General features: G+C 44.8%; 1 protein-coding gene across 1 annotated transcript in view; it reads right to left on the reverse strand.

The window, feature by feature from the left end:
• Positions 1-22,484, reverse strand: part of LOC116511701 (potassium voltage-gated channel subfamily KQT member 1-like) — a 119,401-nt gene that overhangs the window by 92,255 nt on the left and 4,662 nt on the right. Inside the window, exons 2-11 of the mRNA XM_032221871.1 lie at positions 20,281-20,371; positions 19,036-19,162; positions 17,826-17,904; positions 15,507-15,603; positions 13,009-13,149; positions 12,176-12,286; positions 8,413-8,508; positions 7,080-7,205; positions 3,346-3,554; positions 2,180-2,196 (exon numbers count right to left, since the gene is read on the reverse strand). Of these exons, the coding sequence (XP_032077762.1) occupies positions 2,180-2,196; positions 3,346-3,554; positions 7,080-7,205; positions 8,413-8,508; positions 12,176-12,286; positions 13,009-13,149; positions 15,507-15,603; positions 17,826-17,904; positions 19,036-19,162; positions 20,281-20,371 (1,094 nt within the window). The remainder of the gene's footprint in view (positions 1-2,179; positions 2,197-3,345; positions 3,555-7,079; positions 7,206-8,412; positions 8,509-12,175; positions 12,287-13,008; positions 13,150-15,506; positions 15,604-17,825; positions 17,905-19,035; positions 19,163-20,280; positions 20,372-22,484) is intronic.

The raw sequence follows: 22,484 nt of genomic DNA on the forward strand, positions 1-22,484 counted from the left end.
GTACAGAGGGGGGTCAGAAACAAACATCTAAGTAAGGTAACTAGGTATGTTTAGCATAGATAAGGCTTAGGGATGACATGATAGCCATCCCCCAGCACTTGAAGGGCTGTCATAGAAAAGAGGGGTTGATTTATTCTCCGAAGCACCTGAGGGCAGGACAATAGCAATAGCAATAGCAGTTAGACTTATATACCTCTTCATAGGGTTTTCAGCCTCTCTAAGCGGTTTACAGAGTCAGCATATTGCCCCCAACAACAATCTGGGTCCTCATTTTACCTACCTCGGAAGGATGGAAGGCTGAGTCAACCCTGAGCCGGTGAGATTTGAACAGCCGAACTGCAGAACTGCAGTCAGCTGAAGTAGCCTGCAGTGCTGCATTTAACCACTGCGCCACCTCGGCTCTTACAAGAAGCAATGGATGGAAAGTAGACACAGGGAGAACCAGTCTGGAACTAAGTAAATAATATCCGGACAATGAGAACAATTAGTCAATGAAACAGCTTGTGATGCTGCATTGCTGGAGATTTTCAAGAAAACATTGGACAACAATTTGTTTGGGATGGAATAAGAACTCCTGCCTTGCACAGGAGGTTGGACTAAAGGATCTCTGAGGACCCTTCCAGCCACACAATTCTATGACTCTCGCAGCCACTAGGTACAATAGACAGAAGACTAGCAGAGCACACCCAAAAACATCAAGTAGCAGTTAGAACACACTACACACACTCCTCAATCTCACCAAACATGGACAAACTGGATTGTATTTTCAACTGGGAAACTGGGAACGTCCTAGGCCCATGATGGCGAACCCATGGCACGTGTGCCAGAGGGGGCATGCAGAGGTCTCTCTGTGGGCACGCATGGCATCACCAGCTGCTCTACTGGTTTCCAACGTGCATGAAAAACGGCACGGAAAACGGCCTGAAAATGGCCCGAAAAATGGCTTGAAAATGTCCTTTAATATGTCCTAAAAATGTCCTGAAAACAACCTGAAAAATGGCTTGAAAATGGCCTTTAAAATGTCCTGAAAATGTCCTGAAAACAGCCTGAAAACAGCCCAGAAAATGTCCTGAAAATGGCCTAAAATGGCCAGAAAATGGCCTGAAAAATGGCCAGAAAATGGCCCTGAGAATGTCCTGAAAACGGCCCAGAAAATGGCCTGAAAATGGCCTTGAAAATGGCCTGAAAATGTCCTGAAAACAGCCTGAAAACGGCCCAGAAAATGTCCTGAAAAAGGCCTTGAAAATGTCCTGAAAATGTCCTGAAAACAGCCTGAAAATGGCCCAGAAAATGTCCTGAAAACAGCCTGAAAATGGCCCAGAAAATGTCCAGAAAACGGCCTGAAAACGGCCTGAAAAATGGCCAGAAAACGGCCTGAGAAATGGCCAGAAAACGGCCCAGAAAACGGCCTGAAAAATGGCCAGAAAATGGCATGAAAAATGGCCTGAAAACGGCCCGGAAAATGGCCCAGAAAATGGCCTGAAAACAGCCTGAAAATGGCCTGAAAACGGCCCAGAAAACAGCCCAGAAAATGTCCTGAAAATGGCCCTGAAAACGGCCTAATAATGACCTGAAAACAGCCTGAAAAAATGGCCAGAAAACAGCCTGGAAAATGTCCTGAAAATGGCCCAGAAAATGTCCTGAAAATGGCCCAAAAATGGCCTGGAAACAGCCTAAAAACACCCTCAAAAACAGCCCAAAACAACAAAAAAACAGGCATGTGCATGCCGGCCAGCTGGTGTTTGGGTTTCTGGTGCTCCAGCACATGCACATGCATGCACATGCATGTGCGTTCCAGTTTGGGCACTCAGTGCCAAAGAGATTTGCCATTATTGTCCTAGGGCAAGTTTGATCCAAGCACACTACAGAATTCCTGGAAGCTTGGCATTCTGACAAATCAGCCATCAATAGACAGAGATAAACCATATTTGTATGCTATTCAAAAGAGAACATAAAAAAAAAACCTACCCCCACCAACTCTGACAAGGCAAACTACACCATATAAACAGGGAGCAAACCACACACTCACTAGCACTGATGATGTTACCTAGCAGGGTGATGAAATTTCTCCAAGCAAACAACCAAGCTGAGAGAGCACCAAGGATTTTAACATAAACTGATATATTTCAGAATTGCTTTTCACTTTTCTTTTTTCTCTGTTGGATCTAAATCTCAGAACCGGGGGAATAAGGACAGCTGCCTAACTCCATACTAAGATGTTAAAAATATCATCTGGAATACAATTTCGCAAAGCTTGACTCTCTACTGAAATCCCGCAGAGAATCTCAGTTTCATTTCAGTTGGAAATAAGGGCTATTCCACAAACTATAAAACCACCGTGTAAGGAATCCCACAAAGCTCGAATTTGTCATCCCACTATCCCCTTGAATATTTCAATATTCTTTTTTTATGTTGTGGACTACCAAGGACGCTAACTAGGCTGAGTTGCTCAGGTTTTTAAAGAACAGTGCAAACACACACACACACACAAACCTTTTGGTAGACTTAAAGTTCACATGAATTGCAACATTCTTGTGAATCAATTAGGAAAACATTTTGAGGCATACAGGAGTATGTCAGTTGTGGCCTGCCAGCATCCAGTGGATCTGGACAGTGAGAAGGTTAGAGAGGAAGATGGGCCAGTCCTAGGGTCTGGGGAAGGCTCTGATGAGGCCTCTGTTCCGGAGGCAGAGAGGGGGCCAGATCCATATGCCAGTTATCAGCTGCCTTCGGAGTCAGACATCAGTGAGGCAGAAGAACAGTTGGAGCCTGTTCCCAGTGTGTGCATGCGCAGAGCTTCCAGGAGAAGGGAACAGCTAAAGAACAAGAGTCAACTTGGTATCAAAGCAACAGGTGGGCGGTGAATGGCCCCTCCCATAGGGAATAAAGAGGAGCGGAAGGGGAATGGAGTTTGCAGGAGACCATTAGTTCAATTCATTAGAGTGAAGGTCTGTTCCTGACTTCTTGCCAAGTATTGTCTGCTACAGAGTGGCGTTTGGAAGATATCGGCCTGGCAGCTCTCCAAGCCTGATAAAGGTCTGCAGTTGTGAAATCTCTTGAAAGACTGTTGGCCAGGACTTTGCTGAAGAGGAAATCACTTTAACCTAAATAAAAGTGGTTTTATCGGGACGAGGAGTCGGCTTCATGCTTTTAGGAAGCCTAGGTCAGAACAATGTCACACCCAGGATTGTCCATAAAATATGATCCAAATAATTAAAATGATGACCCTGATGGTGTCCTTGAAGGTCTCCCCCTTTTTTGTTTAACACAACACATCCAGATGTCAGGATAGTTCTGGAAGTATTGAGTCTCCAGTTCATTAAAGCAGCCGTGTCTCTTTTGGACCTAGGATGTACTAACCCAAAAAGTACCAAGCCTGAAAGAGACAGTTTACCTCCAGGTTCATCAAGGTAGAAATTCAGCTCTTTCTTATCTTCTTGATCATCAATGAAGTCGTGAGTAATCTGAGGAACGGATAACGCTGTGTCGCCTGGATTGATAGATGTCGAACCATTGTCACGCCCGGGTTTTCCTTTCCTCTTATATCTTTTACTCTGAAACAAAACAGAACACTCAAATGTTATGGATCCTCCACATACAGGAGAAAATCATGCTTACAGAATTTTGAAAACAAAATTCATGGACAATGTATGTATTGGAATGTAGGTATTAGAATGATAGATAAGTTGATACACTAGAACAGTGATGACGAAGTTTCTGGCACCGAGGGCCCAAACCAAAACGCCAGAAACCTGAAGACATGGTTGGCGCATGCATGCCTTTTTTATGGCTATTTGTGGGCTGTTATTGGCCCCAAAAATGGCTCAGAAAATGGTTTCGTTGGGGGGCATTTTCTGGCCATTTTTGGCCTGAAAACAGCTCGAAAAATGCCTGAAAAGAACCCCAAAAATGCCTGAAAACACCCCAGAAACAGCCTGGTTTTCGGACATTTCTGGAGGCATTTTCTGGCCATTTCCCAGCCATTTTTAGCCTGAAAACAGCCTAAAGAAAGACCAAAAACACCCCATAAACAGGCTGGCTTTTGGATATTTCTTGAGGCATTTTCTGGCTGTTTCCCAGCCACTTTTGGTCTGAAAACAGCCCAAAATAAATGCTTGAAAACAGTCCAAAAAAGGACCAAAAACACCCCAGAAACAGGCTGGACATTTCTGGAGGCATTTTCTGGCCATTTCCTAGCCATTTTTGTCCTGAAAACCGCCTGAAAAAATGGCCAAAACAGCTCCAAAAAGGACCAAAAACAGGCCAGTTTTCAGGCATTTCTTGAGCTATTTTCAGGCCATTTTCCAGCACTCCAGTGCCTGCAAACACCTGATGCAAGTGCCCACAGAGAGGGTTCTGCTTGCCACCTCTGACAAATATGCCATAAGTTCCCCATCACGGCACTAGAATATGATGGTCAGAAATTACTGTGCAACACTAGCACTGTTTAAAATAGTATATAAGCTATTTTGTTTCTAACCTCTGCTTAATGGCAAGTGGAACACCAGAACAATTACACTGTATTCAATATGTTTATTTAGAGGGATCTTGGAGCCCTAGTGGACAACCATTTAAATGTGAGCCAGACGTGTGCAGCAGCTGCCAAAAAAGCCAACACAGTTCTAGGCTGCATAAACAGAGGGATAGAATCAAGATCAGGTGAAGTGTCAATACCACTTTATAAGCCCTTGGTAAGGCCACACTTGGAATCCTGCATTCAGTTTTGGTCACCATGATGTAAAAAAGATGTTGAGACTCTAGAAAGAGTACAGAGAAGAGCAACCAAGATGATTAGGGGACTGGAGGCTTAAACATATGAAGAACGGTTGCAGGAACTGGGTATGTCTAGTTTAATGAAAAGAAGGACTAGGGGAGACATGATAGCAGTGTTCCAATATCTCAAGGGCTGCCACAAAGAAGAGGGAGTCAAGCTATTTTCCAAGGCACCTGAGGGTAGAACAAGAAGCAATGGGTGGAAACTAATCAAGGAGAGAAGCAACTTAGAACCGAGGAGAAATTTCCTGACAGTTAGAAGAATTAATCAGTGGAACAGCTTGCCTCCAGAAGTTGTGAATGCCCCAACACTGGAAGTCTTTAAGAAGATGTTGGATAGCCATTTGTCTGAAACGGTATAGGGTTTCCTGCCTAGGCAGGGGGTTGGACTAGAAGACCTCTGAGTTCCCTTCCAACTGTGCTATTGTATTGTATTGTATGTAAACAATAAAAACATATTTTTAAAAAAAGAATTTTGAAAATGTTACACTAGATCAGGAGTGTCAAACTCGCCGCGTCACGTTATCATCATGTGATGTATCACAATTTCTCCCACCCCTGCTGAAATGGGGTTGGGCGTGGCCAGCGTGTGATGCATCTGGCTGGTTTGCTGCGAGTTTGACACCTCTCCATTAGATAGTCAAAAGCCAACACCAAAATCTGTTGTAATTAAATATTAATTATTATGACAGACTGCATGAACCATTAGCACTACTCAGGTGACCCTGAGGACACAGATAAACCTCCAAGTGGCCTCAATGACTCTCTAAAACAGTGTTTCTCAACCTTGCCGACTTTAAGTTGGCCAAGGTTGAGGAAACACTGCTCTAAAAGGATGCAGAAGACCAGCTGCCTGCCAGGAATAATAAATCCTTCCATTCCCCACCATCCAGTCAGATTTGAAGAAGCTTCTTGGATGAGAAGTGGAACGTCTTCAAAGAAAAAATAAGAAACTCCAGTTGCCTCCTGAAAAAGCACCTTTGGGACAACCATATTAGAGTTTTGGTAGTGTGACTAGTATTATGAGATAAACACTGGAGCAATAACACAGCACACAGAGCCTTAAGACAATTAACAGTGGTTTATATATGTACAGAAATATACGTGCAGAGATAAAAATCCCTTACCATTCACTACAGACACAAGGAGAGAACTAAATACATGCCGAAAGAGAGAAACTCCTCTCTAATGACCACCTGAACTCTTAAAACAGTAAATGACTTCGGTGGACCCTACAAGAGTCTTAAAGAGGCGATACCAGTGGTGCAGAGGTGGGTTCCTGCCAGTTCTCACCTCCTCTATAGAAGAGGTTCCACAAATCCACATTGCCATTTAGAACTGGTTCCAGCTCCCCCCCCCCGCCCGGCCCATCCGCGCATCATCAAGATGAAGAGTGAGAGGAGGAATTCTGGGAGTTGAAGTCCACAAGTCTTAAAGCTGTCAAGTTTGAACACCCCTGGATTTTTTTTTTCTAAAGGGTTAGGAGTTCAAGGTCTTGTAACTTGACAGCTTTAAGACTTGTGTGCTTCAATGCAATGCCGGAGTTCCTGAGCCAACATGACTGGAGGAGGAATTCTGGGAGTTGAAGTCCAGAAGTCTTAAAGCTGTCAAGTTTGAACACTCCTGGGATTTTTCTCCTAAAGGGTTAGGGGTGCAAGGATCTTGTAACTTGACAGCTTTAAGACTTGCTTACTTCAAGTGCCAGAGTTACTGAGCCAGCATTTTGGTTGCTAAGCAAGAGCATTGTTAAGTGAGGTTAACCACATTTTACACGTTGGCCATGCCTATCCAGTCATATGACTGCCAAGCCACTCCCACCCGGTCACATGGCTGGCAAGCCACTCCCACAAAGCAGGCCACACCTATAGAAGAGGTTCTAAAATTTGAAACCCACCACTGCAGTGGTGGGATTCAGCCAGTTCGCACCACTTCGGGAGAACCGGTTGTTAACTTTCTGAGCAGTTTGGCAAACTGGTTGTTGGAAGAAATCATTAGGGCAGAGAACCGGTTGTTAAATCACTTGAATCCCACCATTGGGCAATACTATAGCTGCAATGAATCAGGCTCATTGCATCAGCCACATTGCATTAGCTTACTGGTTACAGCTTACAACTTTACATCAGCTGGCAGCTATTAAATCCTCAGTACCTTGACAAGCCATGACCTGGATGATTGAGAATCTCTACAGACTTTTTGTACTGTACAGTTCCGAGGATGAAACATTGGGGTTTTTGGCCTGAGGAAAAATGCTTCATAAATGTAAATAACTCGGGGAAGGGGAGAGGAAAAAAAAAACGCCTTCTGACCTGTTTTCGGAGATTTGGGCTGGGCGGTGCAGCTGTTTTATTTGGGTTCTGAGCTGAGGTAATATAGATCTTCCAGGTGGCCAGGCAGCCCTGAGGTTTTTCTGCTGCATAACTTCTCCACAAAGTCTACAAAGGGTGTAAAAATAGGCTTTTGCTTGTTTCATAGCAAACACGGTGATTTTTTTATTTTTACTCCTTTATTTTAATTTTCCAACATAGCAATAGCAGTTAGACTTATATACCGCTTCATAGGGCTTTCAGCCCTCTCTAAGCGGTTTTACAGAGAGTCAGCATATTGCCCCCAACAACAATCCGGGTCCTCATTTTACCCACCTCGGAAGGATGGAAGGCTGAGTCAACCCTGAGCAGGTGGGATTTGAACAGCCGAACTGCAGAACTGCAGTCAGCTGAAGTAGCCTGCAGTGCTGCATTTAACCACTGCGCCACCTCGGCTCCCGAGGTGGGAGAATGCAACACAGAGGCAGGATTGGTTCGGATCAGTTCGGGCGAACCGGTAGCTCCGAAGGTCAGCTGGGAGCGAACTGGTTTGCTCCCACTAGCAAGTGCCCCCCCCGCCGGCCCTGTGCTTTACCTACCTTTATCTTCTCAGCTGAGTCACGCAGCAGAGTGGATTGCTGCGCCTCAGCTGTTTTCCTTCCCAAGCAGTAATCCGGGAATGTATTTTTGGATTTAGATTGGATTTATTTCATTTTTTCGGATTATAAGATGCACCGGTGTATAAGACTCACTAAGATTTCGAAGAGGTAAGTAAGAAAATGAAGTTTTTGCCTTCCCTCAGCCCCCAGCAGCCCTCTGCAGGCTTCAGCAGACCTAGGGCAAGGCAAAAAAGCCCTCTGTATTTGTGAAAAACGGCCCAATTTTCACAAAAACGGGGGCATTCTTGCCTTGCCCCAGCCCTGCTGAAACCTGCAGAGGGCTGCTGGGGGGCTGAGAAAAGACAAAAAGCCTCCATTTTTGCAAAAAATTGCTTGTTTTTCACAAAAATGGGATGCAGGGCAGGGCTTCAGGAGGCTAAAAATGGCTGTATTCAGTGTATAAGACGCACCAATATTTCCACGCTGTTTTAGGGGGGGGAAGGTGCATCTTATACTCTGAAAAATATGGTAAGTCTTCTCTAAACTTTGCATGCAGAAAACCAGTTGTTAAACCACACCTGGTGCAACAGTTTCTCTGGAACCGTCTTCTCTCTCCCTCCTCACCCACAATGGCTGCAAATGGAAATGACCACTTCAGGTCAGCTTTGCTGCTGTTTCCTTATCGTTTCTTTCTTATCGTTTGATTCATTTTTCCAATTTTACGATTCAGTATTTACCTGAATTAGAGATGCCGCTGCAGGAATCTGCCGGTTGAAATGCTTCTGGCGCTGTTTCTGTTGGACTTTAAGGGCGAATCCTGATCCCAAAATCCCCTGAAAACCAAAGGAAACTATTTTTTAAAAGCCTTTAAACAGGACAGCCCTGCTAACAAAATTGCATATAGTCAAGGCTATGGTTTTCCCAGTTGCAATGGATGGCTGTGAAAGTTGGACCATAAGAAAGGCTGAGCGCCAAAGAATGGAGGCCTTTGAACTCTGGTGCTGGAGAAGACTCCTCTGAGTCCCTAGGACTGCAAGGCCATCTAACCAGTCAGTCCTAGAGGAGATCCATCCTGGCTGCTCTTTAGAAGGCCAGATCCTGAAGAGGAAACTCAAATAATTTGAGTTTGGCCACCTAATGAGAAGGAAGGACTCCCTGGAGAAGAGCCTCATGCTGGGAAAGATTGAAGGCAAAAGAAGAAGGGGATGGCAGAGAATGAGGTGGCTGGATGGAGTCACCAAATCAGTTGGTTGAGCTTCAATGGACTCTAGAGGATGGTAGAGGACGGGAAGGCCTGGAGGAATGCTGTCCATGGAGTCGCAATGGGTCGGACATGACTTCGCAACTAACAACAACAAATCATGACATGGTCTTCTTTTGTTCCTTTAACGTTATCGGCTACTTTTTGCTTAGTTTACTCAAGTGTTTTAAAACATTTTTGCACATTGCCTTCAGATGCTTTGTAGTTATGCAACTAGCAAATACTATAAATCAGGAGCAGGGCCGGATTTTCCTATAGGCTAACTAGGCTTCAGCCTAGGGCCTCGAGATCAAGAGGGGCCTACATTCAAATTGTTAGCAAAATTAAAAGGATTATACATACTCAGATTAAAGCAAAGGAAGGATAACAGCATTTGGCACAAGAAATTACACTTGTATTAAAAACACCATTACTGCATTTTTCTATCCAGTTACTATGACTCTCACGTCAGGCAGACCTTTCCTACTCGCGATGAAACTTCCTAGATAGTCTCAAATGCTCGGAACAAACGAAAACAACATTCAGATAAACCAGTTCTACATTTCTATCTCTACGTCGTCGTCGTCTTTTTTTTATGAGAGCGACTAACTAAACCATACTTGATACGCTCAAATGCAACGAAAGAGGCGGGCTTTATCCAAGAACGACAACTTTGTCCGCTAATGGTTAATTCCGCGATAGCCAATATGTAAATCTTCGGGGGTTGAGCGAGGGGGATGTTACAGAAAACCAATGAGAAGCCTTGGAGTTGAGGAATGGCGTGGTCCGGGACCAAGCGCAAGGAGATCTACAAGTACGAGGCGCCATGGACCATCTACGCCATGAATTGGAGCGTCAGGCCCGACAAGCGCTTTCGACTTGCCCTCGGCAGCTTCGTAGAAGAGTACAATAACAAGGTGAGCCGACCTGTGCCACATTTTTTATAAAGGTTAGTACCAATCACAACATGTTTCATTTAACATATTGATATATATCACAGTAATGATGTATTTTATTGTCTCTCGTGTAATTTACAAACTTAAAAATGGGAGATGAAAGGGCCTCATAAGTGGAATAGCCTAGGGCTTCTTTTCATCTAAATCCAGCCCTGATCAGGAGTGTCAAACCTGAGTTCATTGAGGGCCGCATCAGGGTCGTCTTTGACCTTGGGAGGGGTCAGGGGGCACAGCCAGTGGGTCATGCCAGTTTGATGTCACTCGTGTCAGTGGCGCAGGTGGTGACCTGAGTCCTCTGCCAGCGAAAATGGGCTCCCAAGCTCCGTTTTCGGCTGTGACAGCCTCTTGCAACCTTCTAAGAGCAAAAACTCTCAAATCTGTTTTTTCTGGCAGAGGCACTGTGGTCCATTCCTTCGCTGTTTCCAGGGTGGCCCTGAGGGCCAGTCTTAAGCACCCCGCTGGTCGAATCTGGCCTGCGGGCCTTGAGTTTGACACCCCTGGCATAAATAAAGAAATGAACAAGTCTTTATTTGACTTACATAAAAAAGAAAAGGACAGAGCTTTGTTTGAATGTTTGTGGCTGCCATTCCTAGTCTGAATCATCCTGCATAAGTTGATACTTTAGGCAGATGAACAATCTTCAAAAATCAGAAAGTGTTGCCTTGTTTCATCATAGAAAATAGAATGATAGGGTTGGAAGGGACCTTGGAGGTCTTCTAGTCCAACCCACTGCTCAACCAGGAGTCCCCATACCATTCTGGGCAAATGCTGTCCAATCTCTTTTTTTTTTTTTTTTTTGAAAATCCCCAGTAATGGAGCTCCCAAAATTTCCTGGGGCAAACCATTCCACTGATTAATTATTCTCACTGTCAGGAAATGTGTCCTTAGCTGCTGGTTGGATTTGGATTTGGATTTTATTGCATTTATATGCCGCCCTATTCCTAGAGGGACTCAGGGCGGCTCACAAATCAAAGGAAGGGAATACAGACAAGGGGGAAACAACAAACAAGCAACTACAAAAGAATTTAAAAGCAATCAACAACCACACAGTTCGAGCGGGGACGGGAACTCGTCAACCCCAGGCCTGTCAGAGCAGCCAGGTTTTAAGGGCTTTGCGGAAGGCTTGAAGGGTGGTGAGGGTCCGAATCTCCATGGGGAGCTCATTCCTGAGGGCCGGAGCAGCCACAGAGAAGGCCCTCCTCCGGGTGGTAGCCAATCGGCATTGGCCGGTAGATGGAATTCGGAGGAGGCCTAGTCTGTGGGATCTAATAGGTCTGTTGGAGGTAATTGGTTGGATCTCTCTTTGATAACCTTCCATCCATTACTTCTTTTCTTGCCCTCAGATGCTTTGGAGAATAGGCCAGCCCCCCTCTTCTCTGTGACATCTCCTTAAAACTGGAAAAACTGGTATCATGTACCCCCAACTCCCTTAATTCTTCAGACTAGACATACCTAGTTCCCTCAATTGTTCACTGTAAGGTTTTGTTGTTGTGGCCAGTGGCCAGCGGAGTCAGCAGCTGATTCAAACAGTGGGGAGGAACATGGGCCAGTCTTGGAGTCTCTGGAAGGCTCTGACGAGGGCTCTGTGTCGGAGGCAGAGAGGGGGCCAGGGCCGTCTGACAGTTATCAGCTGCCTTCGGAGTCAGACATCAGTGAGGCAGATGAACACCTGGAGCCTGTTCCCTATGCATGCATGTGTAGAGTTGCCAGATGATGGGAACAGCTAAGGAACAAGGGCCGACTCGGGAGTAAAGCCACAGGTGGACGGTGAATGGCCCCTCCCATAGGGAATAAAAGAGGAGCGAAAGGGGAGTGGAGTTTGCAGGAGACCATTAGTTCATTCCTGCATTGTTGCCAAGTATTGTGGAGGCATCTGAAAGATATCCGCCTGGCTACTCTCCAACCCTGATAAAGGTCAGTAATTGTGAACTATCTTGAAAGACTATGGGAGAGGAAAGACTTTGCTGGAGAGGAATTCGCTGTAATTTAAATAAAAGGGGTTTATCAGGAGGAGGACTCGACTTTGGCTGCTGGGGAAGCCTGTCAGAAGATTAGTCTCCAGAGCCTTTATCACCTATGTTCTTGTCTCTGGACTCCTTCTAGCTTTCCAGTATCTTTTTTGTATTGTGGTGACCAAAGCTGGATGCAGTGCCCCAAGTGTGGGCTCACCAGTGAAGTATAAATCAGCACTATCACTCCATGTGATCTTGAAACTATCCCTCTGTTGATGCAACCTAGGACTCCATTGGCTTTTTTGGCAGCTGACGCACACTGCTGACTCATTCTTAATACTCATATACTCACTGCAGGCAGAGCAAAGAATGAGATTGCAAACACGGAGAAACAGGAGGCGATGGTCTTGCCAATCCATGTCTGTGGCACTTTATCCCCGTAGCCAATAGTTGTCACCGTCACCTATGTAAAGAGAGAAGAGAGGGCATCATTTGCCTGGAATATATATGCATTGCAAGCATTGCATTATCGGTGTGGGCATGTGGGTGCGCTGTTGCATGTATCTGTGCACACTTTTGGCAGACAACGAGAAAAAGGTTAGCCATCACTGTTGTGGCCCAGCAGGAGCCGTTGGAGCTGCCAACAGACTCCGATAGCGAGGGGCCCTATGTGTCGGCTCTGGATGATGTGGAGGACTCTGGACAGGGTTCAGACTCTGAGCAGGGACCAGAGAGGCTGGTTGGCCACCAGGAGGCGCCAGAGGCATGGAGCAGCGGTGAAAGCCAAAGGGAGTTAGTCCCTGACGTCAGGCCCTGGAGCAGTTGGGAGGAGCTAAGGGAGGTGGTCCCGGACGCCAGGCAAAGACGGGCAGATAAGCACCGAGAGCAACTACGGAGATATAGAAGATAATTGGGGCCAGGTGGTTGTGATTAGGCTCCTCCCAAGAGAGTATATAAGAAGAGACTTTGGGAGGAGGCTTTTTGCAGGACACAACCATTATACTAAAGCTGGAGAAGCTCTTGTGTGTATTTCTTATCTGTGGAAGTCTGGGTTGCTGCCGAAGTCTTGTCGGTGTGTTAATTTACTGTGAATAAATTGTCTAGCAATAATCTTGTGTCGGTGTGACTCACCGTACGGAGGGGGATCAGAACACATCACTATGATATCCAGAGTACAAGACTTACCACTCCCCACCAGAGAGCATCAGCGTAGCTGGAGAATCCAGTTCGTCCCTCTTCATCCACAGCGTCTTTCTCAGCAAGATAGACAAAATAGGATGAGAAGATTAGGCCCAGGAACCCAATGTACAGGGTAGTTATGAGTTCCTAAGGAAAACAGAAATGAATTTCTTAGAGCTTGGACATAATTGCAATAGCACTTAAGACTTATATACTGCTTCACAAGGCTTTACAGCCCTCTCTAAGTGGAGTCAATCTGTTGCCCCCAACAATCGGGGCCCTCATTTTACCGACCTCGGAAGGATGGAAGGCTGAGTCAACCTTGAACCAGTGAGAATCGAACTGCCGGCAGTGGGTAGAATTAGCCTGCAATACCACATTCTAACCACTGCGCCACCCCGGCTCTTAATTTTATTGATTCAATTGTACACTGCCCAGGGTCTCTCTCTGGTTAAGAAACATGAAATATAAATAAACACAACATTCCGTGTTTATAATACTTTTAAATAATAACATCTTTCATAGTTCATGTTCTTGTTTGTTGACCTTCTGTTATTAAAAAAAAAACCCTGATTGTGTGATTTTCATGTAACGGTTATCTCCCGGGGGGTTCCACCACAAAACGGCGGTAGACTAAAGCGCGTGTGACTAAAGCGCGGTGACAAAACCACACCATCAAAACCGCGCGACAACAGCGCACCGACAGAAGCACGCTGTAACATAACCCTAAAAATAACCCTAAACCTAACGCTAAACCTAACGCTAAACCTACCCTAAACCTACCCTAAACCTAACCCTAAACCTAACCCTAACCCTAACCCTAACCCTAACCCTAAACCTTACCTTAAGTTAAATCGCGCTTCTGTCGGCGTGCTATTGTCGGCGCTATTGTCGGCGCACTTTTGACATCATGGTTTTAGCGCCGTGGTGTTGTCGGCGCGCTTTTGACGTTCACGGTTATGTCGTGCCACGCTCCCGGAGAACCACAATACAGGTAGTCCACAAATTACGACTGGAATGGAGCTTGCCTTATTACAATCATAAGTTGTCACGGTCAGAAAATGGGTTGGTCACACACAACCAATCTGATTTTGTAGCCTTTTTCACAGTGGTCATTATGTGAATAGGATGGTCATAAGAGTTAAGGGATGGTTTTGCCAAAACCCAGAAATAAGTGTCAGGTTTTGGCAAAAAAAATGTGGTGAAATGTGCTTCCACGACCATGGGATGTTGCAAACAGGCATAAGGGCAGCTGTATTGACCCGAAATACAATCATTTGACTGTGAAAGCGCAGGTTGGAACTTCCGAGCTAGTCATAAGCCCTCTTTTTCAGGTAGGTTGTAACTTGGTTGTAAGTCGAGAGCTACCAGTAAACATTTATCCAACAACTGTCTAATTAGACTCCTACAGCTAAGATAAATTATAAGCAATAGTATGCCTTTTAGAAGACACAATATATACTGTATTTTCGGACTATAAGACGCACCGGTGTATAAGACGCCCTAAGATTTCGAAGAGGTAAGTAAGAAACAGGATGTTTTTGCTTTTCCTCAGCCCCCAGCCGCACTCTTCAGGCTTCAGCAGGACAAAAACGCCCCCGTTTCTGCCCTGCCCCAGCCCTGCTGAAGCCTGCAGAGGGCTGTTGGGGGCTGAGGGAAGGCAAAAAAGCCTCAATTTTTGCAAAAAATGGCTTGTTTTCGCAAAAATGGGATGCGGAGCAGGGCTTCAGGAGTCTAAAAATGGCTGTATTCAGTGTGTAAGATGCACCAACATTTCCACGCTCTTTTAGGGGGGGAAATGTGCGTCTTATACTCTGAAAAATACAGTAAATTGAGTTTCAATCCCAAGCATATTACGTCCCCATAACAACATACACACATACCAGTGGTGGGTTCTGGGAGGTACGGCCCGGTACGGGTGTACAGGTGGTAGCTGGGAGCAGCCGTTACTGTACCGGAACGATGGCTCATTTGGCCTACCCGCCTGCGTTTCTTACCACTTTTTGATGCAAATGGGCCAATTGCGCACATGTGCACAGCGTGTGCTGCCTGCACAACCTCCGCTGAGCAGCTGAGTGTCTCTGGGTGGTGGTGTGCACATGCGTATGCAGCATGCATGCCCAACAAGAATGCCCGGCCCCGATGCAGCGTACTGTTTGCAACGGGATCCGGAACCCACCACTGACACACACACACACACACACACACACACACACACACACACGCACATTGTTTCCCATGCTAGCCCATATCGTTACAATATGGAATTCCCCCTTCCCCTATTAGTGTAGGTCACATTTTCCAATTGAGTGCTGTTATTTTGTTATGAGAAAAGTCTCTAGGCTTGGCAGACACCTGTCGACCTGTCCTTGGCTCTCACTGCTCTTCTGCTTAAAGTCTGGCGCCTGCATTCCATCCAACCCTCCCCCCCCTTTAGTTCTTTGTTAAGTTGAAAAGCGATAATATTTGCAACAGCAGAAGTGCGCTTCCGTTTGACATGGTACCTGGCGATGTATGAATACCACAGACCCCAAGAGTCTCCAAGTCCCACCTTGTCGGTCTACATGAAGCATGCGAAGGATCTGAAGAAACCGGATTCCCCTTAAAAGAAACGTTGGAAGAGAAAATGTAGAGAGAAGATCAAGACTTGTGCTCTCTATGTGTCAAGGTCTGCAATTAGGAGCGATGGGAAGCCTGGCACTTAAGATAACTCTTATTGTCTTTTTTACTGTGAGCACACTGGCCCACATTAATGGAAATGAAATTCTGATGCCTGCTGTTCACGAAAAAGTGTATTTCTACTCAAACCCATATAAGACACATTCAATATATATGCCTAAAATATACCTGCACCATACATACCTCTACTCTACCGACCTACATCTATCTGCCTGACTGCCTGCCTGCCTGCCTGCCTGCCTACCTACTTACCTGTCTACCTGTCTACCTATCTATCTGTCTGCCTGTCTTTCTACCTCTACCCACCTACCTCTACCTACCTGCCTGCCTGCCCACCTATCTATCTACCTACCTACCTCCATCCATCCACCTACCTACCTGTCTACTTACCTGAATACCTATCTGTGTGCGTGTTTGTCTATCCATCTGTCTGTCTGTCCATCTGTCTTCCTCTACCTACCTACCTACCTCTACCTACCTGCCATCAATCCATCCATCCATCTATCATCTTTATTAATCCTGTCCATTTTGAATATGTAGCGGGAAGACTTGTGCTGATATATACGTTATGTACATACATTTTTGTGGGATATTCTGCAAAGTGCAGAACAGCAGCCAAGAATAGTAAGCCAAAGAAATTAAGACATAAGATAAGAAATACAATTAAATCCAGTTTGCCTAATCTACAATTATATAACTCTCTCCAAGCTCCTATGTTCTTTTTGTTCTATAAATCTCATACAAAACATTGTTCCTTTCAGAATCTCACAACCTCTATCCAATTTTACTTGGTCTTCAGATCAGATCAGTTTAACAGAGTTGGAAGGGACTTTGTAGGTCATCTAGCCCATCCCCGTCCCGCCCAAGCAGGAGACCCTACACCATTCCTGACAGAGGGCAGTCCAGTCTTTTCTTGAAAGATTCCACTGATGAAGCTTTCACAACTTCTGAAGGCAACTTCTGTTCCATTGGTTGATTGTTCTCACTGTCAGAAAATTTCTCCTTATTTCTAGGTTGAATCTCTTCCTTGATCAGTTTCCATCCTTTGTTCCTTGTCTGGTCTTCAGGTGCTTTGGAAAATAGCTTGACCCCCTCCTCTCTGTCTTCTCAAATATTGGAAGACTGCTATCATGTCTCCCCTGGTCCTTCTCTTCACTAGACTAGCCATGCCCAGTTCCTGCAACTGTTCATTGTATGTTTTAGCCTCCACTCCCCTAATCATCTTGGCTGGTCTTCTCTGCACTCTTTCATTTCCTCTTGACCCCCTTTTCCTCTTCCTTTGTAGAGGTATACTTCTTCATCTGTTCATCTTCTTTCTATCTAACAATGTCTCAGAGGGGTAGGAATAGCTTATCTCAAAACACGATCAGGTAAAGTGTTAATACCACTCTATAATGCCTTGGTAAGGCCACACGTGGAATACTGCATGCAGGTTTGGTCATCTCGATGTAATAAAGATGTTGAGACTCTAGAAAGACTGCAGAGAAGAGCAACAAAGATGATGAGGGGACAGGTGGTTAAAACATATAAAGAATCGTTGCTGGAATTGGGTATGTCTAGTCTGATGAAAAGAAGGACTAGGGGAGACATGATAGCAGTCTTCCAATATCTCAGGGGCTGCCACAAAGAAGAGTAGAACAAGAAGCAATGGGTGGAAACTAAACAAGGAGAGAAGCAACCTAGAAATAAGATGAAATTTCCTGACAGTTATAGCAATTAACCAGTGGAACAGTTTGCCTCCAGAAGTTGTGAATGCTCCAACACTGGAAGTTTTTAAGAAGAGAGTGGACAACCATTTGTCTGAAATGGTGTAGGGTTTCCTGCCTGAGCCAGGGGTTGGACTAGAAGACCTCCAAGGTCCCTCCCAACTCTGTTATTCTAAATATTAAAATCTGTCCTTTGATAGTTTTAGAACAGTGTTTCTCAACCTTGGCCACTTGAAGATGTCTGGACTTCAATTACCAGAATTCTGGGAATTGAAGTCCAGACATCTTCAAGTGACCAAGGTTGAGAAACACTGTTTTAGAAGGATAAAAAACCCACAACAATTATGGTGGTGGCAATAAAAGATATGCATATAGGCAGGATGCAAAGCTGAGAAGCAGGAAATTTTTAAATAATTTATTGAAACTGTTTCAACATACCTTATTGCAGAGGTAGCAAACACTTGTCCATTTGATCCCACACTCAGAACAATAATTGAAGCTATCACAACTATGAGATCTGTTGATAAAGCATATGAACTATTTCAATATCTGCTTAATACCCTTTAGGAAAAGAAATCTTCCACAAAACAGGCCTTGATACTATGTAAAGCTATTTTCTTACACGGGTTTTAAATTAGCCATCCCAGCTTAGAGATATTACCTCAGCTACTCCAGTGTAGTATTTTATTACTTACTAGTTGATAACTCTGGGTATGTATTTATCCCAATCCTGTATCAGAGGGAGCCCTCTTGTGGAGTACTGTGAAGCCGTTACCAGGGCAACTCCACTGTGCTGTACAGTAGAAGCCATTTTAAGGCACAACAGACTGTTCCTTAACAGAATGTGAATCCAAAATGCACACTATCACTCTCAAAAGTACTGTGACTTTACACTATAGATATAATTCAGCCCTTTTCATTTCAGCAGCCAAGGCGTTCCAGAGTTATGCTGGAAAACACACCCACAGACACTCACACCCCAAGTGGTGTTAGGGGTGTCTTAGCAATAGCAATAGCAGTTAGACTTATATACCTCTTCATAGGGCTTTCAGCCCTCTCTAAGCGGTTTACAGAGTCAGCATATCGCCCCCACAGTCTGGGTCCTCATTTCACCCACCTTGGAAGGATGGAAGGCTGAGTCAACCTTGAGCCGGTGAGATTAGAACCGCTGAACTGCAGATAACAGTCAGCTGAAGTGGCCTGCAGTACTGCAGCCTAACCACTGCGCCACCTCGGCTCTATCACCACAATATTTGTTTCCAGAGAGTAAGTCATCTGTGTACCAAGTTTGGTTGAAATTGCTCAAGGTGTTCCAGAGTTATGCTGAAACACACACACACACACACACACACACAGAGAGAGAGCTATTTATATACACAGAGAGATTGGGTTGTTAATTGCCAAAACATGGCCTTCCTAATCTCAACAACTTTTAAAATGTGTAGACTTCAACTTCCAGAATTTCCCAGCCAGCATTTGAGGGACTTCAATTCCCAGAATTCCCTTGCTGACGTTTGTGGACCCCCGAATTCCCAGCCAATATGCTGTGTAAGGAATTCTGGGAGATGAAGTTCACCCTTGTTGCTGTTGCTGAGAAACACCCAGCATTAGACAACTGGAACGTTATTTAATTTAAAGGAAGGCTCACCTATTATCGATATCGGCTTCCTGGCAAAACGTATGCGTCCTTTGATACCAACATATTTGCTTCTGCAACCTGCAGACCAGAGCCTCACCATGTATTCAGCACCAAAAAAGACCACCAAGACAATTTCCTAAAATCGGAAACAACGATGGTTATTTTTAACATTCTTTTAAAATATGCATTTACCATTCAGAAATAATTTCATGTTAAAAAGTGGTACAATGTCAGGGACAGACCCTTCCCTCCTTCCCAAGCCCAAGATACCAAATTTCACACCTGTTCTTGGCACACCTACACACCCAACAATTCCTACAGCCATACCAGCCATCCGGACAAAACAATGGATCTTTTAGAATCTGGAGGGGGGGCGGGATTTCTCATCGAGAAGAATCACACCAAAGGATAATAAAATAGGCACATTTAGCACACAATCCTTGATGTGTTTCTTTCTTCCTCTCTGCTTATAACTATGTAATGAGGAACATGAAATTGTATTGTTTCTCTGAGGTTCTCCAGTGCGTTACCACTAAGCTGTTAAAACCAGAATGTGATTTGGCCAAGGGGCACAATCAAGACAGCTTCCTTTTGGGGTATTCAAACAAATCAACATTGACCAGCATCCAAATTCCCAAACATTCCAAATTAAGAGGAAAAGAGGAGGGGATGGGGAGGAGGAGGAGATTGGTAAGGATGTAAATAAACTGGATTCTGTGAATAGCAAATAAGCTGTGAGATTCATTGATATTAGATTGATATAGTTTCAATTAAGAGGTAAAAGCAAAGGTTCTCCTCAAACATATGTGCTTGTCGTTCCCGACTCTAGGGGGCGGTGTTCATCTCCGTCTCAAAGCCGAAGAGCCAGAGCTGTCCGAAGATGTCTCCGTGGTCATGTGGCTGGCATGACTAAAGCCCGAAGGGGCAGGGAATGCTGCTACCTTCCCTCCAAAGGTGGTTCCTATTTTTTTTACTTGCATTTTTACGTGCTTTCAAACTGATAAGTTGGCAGAAACTGGGACAAGTAACGGGAGCTCACTCCATTACATGGCGCTAGGGATTCGAACCGCCGAACTGCCGACCTTTCTCATCGACAAGCTCAGGGTCTTAGCCACTGAGCCACCATGTCAAAATAGCAGCTTACGGTATGTAATAAATAAATCTGGTCTTTTCACTTTGTTCACTTTTTCATAGAAAGGTCCCAGCTTATCTGTATTATGCAATTTATCTAACATTTCAAAGTAGATCACTTACCATCCAAAAAAGCGTTCCGGTGGCAAATTCTGCATAATGTTCTATAGTAGACAGAACACTGAAAATTAAACAAACCAGCACCAGCAGAAATCTACAAATAAAAAAAAGTAATAACCGAAAAGCTGTAATTCATTTAAAAGTATATAATTTTTTCTCCTCTTCTTTTAAGCAATCGATAGAGCCTGAGACATTTGGGCACATTTATAAATTTAGAAGTGGACTCAATCATCTACCCAGTGGTGGGTTTCAAATTTTTTTAGAACCTCTTCTGTAGGTGTGGCCTGCTTTGTGGGAGTGGCTTGCTGGCCATGTGACTGGGTGGGAGTGGCTTGGCAGTCATGTGACTGGGTGAGCGTGGCCAACTTGTAAAATGTGGTGAAATTCACTTAACAACGCTCTTGCTTAGCAACCAAAATGTTGGCTCAGAAACTCTGGCATATAAAGCACGCAAGTCTTAAAGCTGTCAAGTTACAAGATCCTTGCACCCCCAACCCTTTAGAAAAAAACCCCCAGGGATGCTCAAACTTGACAGCTTTAAGACTTGTGGACTTCAACTCCCAGAATTCCTCCTCCAGTAATGTTGGCTCAGGAACTCTGGCATTGAAGCACTCAAATCTTAAAGCTGTCAAGTTACAAGACCCTTGCACCCCTAACCCTTTAGGAAAAAAAACCAGGGGTGTTCAAACTTGACAGCTTTAAGACTTGTGGACTTCAGCTCCCAGAATTCCTCTTCTCGCTCTTCATCTTGATGATGTGCGGATGGGCGCGGGGAGGGAGCTGGAACCGGTTCTAAATGGCACCGTAGATTTGTGGAACCTCTTCTATAGAAGAAGTTAGAACTACCAGGAACCCACCCCTGAATCTACCAAACCTTTACCAACCAAAAGACCAAACTTCCTCACATCTGTGGTGTTGATGATATTATTTAGTATGCAGTGAAATGTTTGCAATCCCAACAACAAGCTAAAAGGACTTTCCCAAGCCAACATGCCTGCCCTGAGCTATGCACACTTTCTAGTATGGTGGCAGCTTTAAGATGGGTGGCCTTCAACTCTTAGAATTCCCAAAATTCCCTAGACAGGAGTTGAAGGCCACCCGTCTGAGAGCTAACAAGGTTGAGAAACACTGTGACCACAATTGAGCCCAAAATATATGTTGCTAAACGAGACAGTTGTGTTGTGACCTGCCAGCAGAACTGGAAGCAGATTCGGACAGCGAGGAGGTTGGAGAGGAACATGGGCCAGTCAGTGATGGGATTCAAAAAAAATTTGCTACCGGTTCTGTGGCCATGATTTGGTGGGTATGGCAGGGAAAAATACCATAAAATCTCCATTCCCTCCTCACTCCAGGGGAACGTTACTGCAAAATCCCCACTTCCTCCAAATCAGCTGGGGCTCAGGAGGCAGAGAATAGAGAATAGCAAAACATCTTCAAAAGAAAAAAGAAGAAAGTCCTGTTGCCTCCTGAAAAAAAGCACCTTTGGGACAACCATGACCTGGGTGACAGAGAATCTCTACAGACCTGTAATTGTTATTAAATTCTAATATCTCCACCTTGCTGTATACCTCCTTGCAGTGGTGGGTTTCAATTTTTTTTAGAACCTCTTCTGTAGGTGTGGCCTGCTTTGTGGGAGTGGCTTGCTGGCCATGTGACCGAGTGGGAGTGGCTTGGCAATCATGTGATTGGGTGGGCATGGCCAACTTGTAAAATGGTGAAACTCACTTAACAACGATCTTTCTTAGCAACCAAAATGTTGGCTCAAGAACTCGGGCATTGAAGTGTGCAAGTCTTAAAGCTGTCAAGTTACAAGACCCTTTCATCCTTAACCCTTTAGAAAAGAAACTCCAGGGGTGTTCAAACTTGACAGCTTTAAGACTTGTGGACTTCAACTCCCAGAATTCCTCCTCCAGTCATGTTGGCTCAGAAATTCTGACATTGAAGTGTGTAAGCCTTAAAGCTGTCAAGTTACAAGACCCTTGCACTCTTAACCCTTTAGAAAAAAAAAACCCTAGGGCTGTTCAAACTTGACAGCTTTAAGACTTTAAGGTTTAGATAGGACTCTTAGAGGTAGGCAGGGCGATTGGTGAGCCAGCCAATCAGTGAGTGACGGGCGGGGCAAGTGTGGTGCGGACGGACGAGGGGAGGGAACTGGAACCGGTTCTAAATGGCACGGTAGATTTGTGGAACCTCGCCTATAGAAGAGG

Source organism: Thamnophis elegans, chromosome 7 (genome assembly GCF_009769535.1).
Source record: "Thamnophis elegans isolate rThaEle1 chromosome 7, rThaEle1.pri, whole genome shotgun sequence".
In the NCBI taxonomy this organism is placed as follows: domain Eukaryota; kingdom Metazoa; phylum Chordata; class Lepidosauria; order Squamata; family Colubridae; genus Thamnophis; species Thamnophis elegans.